Here is a 4478-nt window from a genome sequence, read left to right on the forward strand (position 1 = left end):
GGATCATAGGGTGGGGGAGGGGGCGAAAATTCTGGGGGCCTTGAAGAATGTGTGGAAGTCGAGAACATTATCTCGGAAAGCAAAAATGGGTATGTTTGAAGGAATAGTGGTTCCAACAATGTTGTATGGTTGCGAGGCGTGGGCTATGGATAGAGTTGTGCGCAGGAGGATGGATGTGCTGGAAATGAGATGTTTGAGGACAATGTGTGGTGTGAGGTGGTTTGATCGAGTGAGTAACGTAAGGGTAAGAGAGATGTGTGGAAATAAAAAGAGCGTGGTTGAGAGAGCAGAAGAGGGTGTTTTGAAGTGGTTTGGGCACATGGAGAGAATGAGTGAGGAAAGATTGACCAAGAGGATATATGTGTCGGAGGTGGAGGGAACGAGGAGAAGAGGGATACCAAATTGGAGGTGGAAAGATGGAGTGAAAAAGATTTTGTGTGATCGGGGCCTGAACATGCAGGAGGGTGAAAGGAGGGGAAGGAATAGAGTGAATTGGAGCGATGTGGTATACCGGGGTTGACGTGCTGTCAGTGGATTGAATCAAGGCATGTGAAGCGTCTGGGGTAAACCATGGAAAGCTGTGTAGGTATGTATATTTGCGTGTGTGGACGTATGTATATACATGTGTATGGGGGGTGGGTTGGGCCATTTCTTTCGTCTGTTTCCTTGCGCTACCTCGCAAACGCGGGAGACAGCGACAAAATATAATAAATATAAATATAAATATCTTTATCTCTTTACCTACACGGATTGGATCAAGTTCACATCTACATCTGCACTTTTGCATCTCTCGGAGCCTCAGCTCCAACCACGTAGGCTGGCAAAGGGTAGTCTCCCTAATCCCTGAGGAAGACTTACTTTCTTGATATCCTTTCATTCCTCTCCTCACATTACCCAGCAGGTGCGTCCACAGCCTCAACTTTCTGTTTGATATTTAAAGTTGAAAAATCACGCGTGACGTACACGAGGCTGGATATATATAGCATGACGGTATATTGTGCTGGAATGTCTCGATATCGCCTCATCCATTTACAGATTAAGGGCACCAGCCACGTATTTCTGTTCTCATCAAATGTGGTAACAGAAGCAAAGGTCAAAGCTACAATTTAATGGCATTATGGGTTTATAGATATTACATCACAGGGTTATCGATTATGTGGTTACGCCCGTAGAGTCTCAGGCTTGAAACCTATAGAATTCCAGATCTGGCAACTACAGAGTGCCACTTCTGATGCTTACAGAGTTCCAGACCTGGCCCCGACAGAGTTCCAGGTCTGTGGTAATTGCAGAGTTCTTGGCCTGGTACCTGCAAAGTTCCAAGTCTGGTAAGTTAAGAGTTTCAGGTTTAGAGGCTAGAAGCTGTAGTTAATGACGAAAATCGTAGCACACATCTATCAAGAATAATGTATGAGATGTACAAATAGACGAGTACCTCCCGTCCATGGGTAGTGAATGGGGAGTTAGAACCTGCGGGGGATGATGTATAGTTCAGACAGATCTAAGGGTGGTGCTAGGGTGGTTAGGGTTGCCTCGTTTAGGATGGGAACCCCTTGAACTTCGGGAGTATCGTACAGCTGGTTTGGTGCCATAACATCATTGCGGGAGGAGGCAGCAGCATCCTCGAGAATCTTGCCGATCTCAGCGTTGAGGCTACGGAACTGGTCTGAGGCGGAACAGTCCACGTTGTACCACCAGTCGCACACGAAGTACTGCTGGTTGAACACGGTGCCGTTGGGACATAGGAAGGAGTCGAGGCGGCCGTCCAACTGACAGATGTGGAAGACCTGGCAGCCGGCCTCGTCGGCGGTGTCGGCGTAGTAACCCGGGAACTGCTGATCCTCGCAGGAGAAGCCGGTGTCGGGCACAGAGGCCAGGATCGGGTAGTCCTGGCCGGGAACGCCGCCGCCGGGAATATTGGCGGCCAGGGCAGCTATGGGGTCTTTCTGCTCCTCTGGGGTTGAGGCTGCTGACCTCAGATCTGGGGTGTTGTAAGAGTATCCGGTAGGAGGAATTGTCATGAATTCCTTGTCAGCGGTAGACGTTCCAAGCAGGGCTGTGGGAGTAATAATCCAAGTCAGCACAACTCATCTCAGATAGATATATTTATAGCACACTCTGAATCTATTTGTAACGTAAATCACGTAACTCATAATTAGAAACCAAGTCTTGAATATAAATGATTTCTGACCTGTTGATGATACAATACACCAGAACATTAGGTGTGTTTACCCAGAATCAACAGAGGGAAGAAGTTGGCCATTGCAGGAGTGAGTGGAATCGAGGAAGTGGACACGATCAGTTGATGGAATAGATTGGAGTGGAGGAGGTGAACACGGCCAGCTTTGGTACTGTTTGGAGCGGAAGAGATGAACACGACCAGCTTGGTAATGTGTCGGACCAGACCACTGGGGACGCTATATACCTCGTGAGGTGCCCTTCTCTCGGCACCAGCGAGGTCATATCCCTGAACCAGATGAGGAGAAGTGCCTTATGAGGGTCACCCGTCCATGTGCAGCCACAACGAGGTTGATATGTGGCGCTTCAGACAATCTTCTTGCTCTTCCTTCCTGCTCCTTAATCTTACCTGTAGCACGGCAGCCGCTAACGAATTCATCCTTTACCTTCGAGTTATCATTTGCATTCCGAGATTTTCTTTCATCTCAATCTTCTATAGAAGGTGATTACATACAATATGTGCTACATACAATATGTGACAGGTTTACGCTATTACCATTAGGTTATGCTGAACCATGTACTAAAATCCGTGCAGAGCTATGACTGTGCAAGGTTTTCACCACACCAACCTTGAAACAGCTGCAAGCCCTTAGCTCTCTGAAGAAGCTGTTTTCAATCACGGCGAAATATTTAGTCAAAGATGATAAACTGGTCATTCCTGGATAGCTATTTAGTTCTTTATAACCTATTTTCCGCATCTCGCTCTCTGTGATAAGGTGACGCATGCAAATTTCACATCACATATTTCTATCCTCGTTCACTCGCCAACACTTGTCTGTGCTCATACCCTTCTCAACAGTTTGTAGGATTCGCGTTACTCCAGTTCCCCGATTCGGTTACTGAAGCTACCAGACTGAGAGGAGGACGCTGCTACATCACCAGCCTTTGATGGTGCAAGTAGTATACCCTAGTGCTGCAGGAGCTTGTAGAAAAGTCATGCGTAAAACCAGAACTCTTTCATAGATATTGGTTCTGGTGCAATTTATACGTAGATGAATTAATAATAACATCCCTGTGGTAGAGTAGAAAGACGTACCTCTGTATTCCTTGCAAATGGTAGAAGGCGACTAAAAGAGCGGTAAGCTGGAAACCCTACCCTTAGAGTATTTTGATTTCTAATAGGCGGAACAGAGGGAGCCAACCAGAGGATGCTCATCCTCCTCAAAGGCTCAGACCGGGGTGTCTAAATGCATGTGGATGTAACCTAGACGAGAAGAAAGGAGAGATAGGTAGTATGTTTCAGTAAAGAAATTTGGGAGTTCTGTGTCTGAGTGAAACAAAACTCAATGGTAAATGGGAAGAAGGGCTTGGAAATGTCAGGGGTTGGTGAGAGGACGAGAGATAAGGAAGGAGTAGCACTACCCCTGAAGTAGGAGTTCTGGGAGTATGTGAAAGAGTGTAACAAAGTGAATTCCAGACTGATGTGGGTAAATGTGTGAAAATAAAGTGGATGGCGAGAGATAGGTTATCATAAGTCCTTGCGTCCCTTGTCATTAGAAGATATATGAAGAGAGACAAATATTTTGGAAGCAGCTTAAGGTGTCAATAGTTCTGATGCACGAAACCGGGTATTAGTGATGGGTGATTTAAATGTTAAGGTGAATTATGTCTCGGTTGAGGAATAATTGAAGGGCATGAGGTATTCAGATTTATGAATGGAAATGGTGATCAGCCTGAGATATTGCGAGCTGAAAAAGGACTGGTGATTGGTAATACCTGTTTTAAAAAGAACTTATACAAGCATACGTGTGTGAGTGGGAAAAATGGTCAGCAGGCATTATTGGCTTACATTTCAATTGGCAGGCGCATAAAAGAGTTACTTGGACATGTGCTTGTTCTGAGGTGTCTCTTCGTCTTGCCAATACACAAAGCATTACAACTATAGCACTTTATATATTAGCAAAACAAGGTGACACAGGACGCATGTTCATGAACACCCGCCTTTTACACAATAGGGAATTACACACATGAAAATAACCAGCCAATGTCTGCAATGAGTTTCTCTATGTTAGCCAAGAGCTCATAAAACACATCCGTTTATACTGGAATATATATATATATATATATATATATATATATATATATATATATATATATATATATATATATATATATATATTCTTCTTTTTTCTTTTAAACTATTCGCCATTTCCCGCGAATATATATATATATATATATATATATATATATATATATATATATATATATATATATATATATATATATATATATATATATATATA

General features: G+C 43.9%; 1 protein-coding gene across 1 annotated transcript; it reads right to left on the reverse strand.

The window, feature by feature from the left end:
* Positions 1 to 1093: 1093 nt before the first annotated feature.
* On the reverse strand, positions 1094 to 2385 carry LOC139751100 (uncharacterized). The gene is made up of 2 exons (XM_071666200.1): positions 2230 to 2385; positions 1094 to 2053 (listed from the first exon to the last, which is right to left on the reverse strand). The coding sequence occupies exons 1-2, from the start codon at positions 2258 to 2260 to the stop codon at positions 1461 to 1463; spliced, it is 624 nt and encodes a 207-aa protein (XP_071522301.1). The 5' UTR covers positions 2261 to 2385; the 3' UTR covers positions 1094 to 1460.
* Positions 2386 to 4478: the final 2093 nt, after the last annotated feature.

The sequence above is a fragment of the Panulirus ornatus genome, chromosome 11 (genome assembly GCF_036320965.1).
Source record: "Panulirus ornatus isolate Po-2019 chromosome 11, ASM3632096v1, whole genome shotgun sequence".
NCBI lineage: Eukaryota > Metazoa > Arthropoda > Malacostraca > Decapoda > Palinuridae > Panulirus > Panulirus ornatus.

Coding starts and splice junctions, on each gene's coding strand:
- LOC139751100 (XM_071666200.1), bottom strand. CDS start 2,260: ATGGCCAACTTCTTCCCTCTGTTGATTCTGG. Junction 2,054..2,229: donor CTTCCCTCTGTTGATTCTGG/GTAAACACACCT, acceptor TTACTCCCACAG/CCCTGCTTGGAACGTCTACC.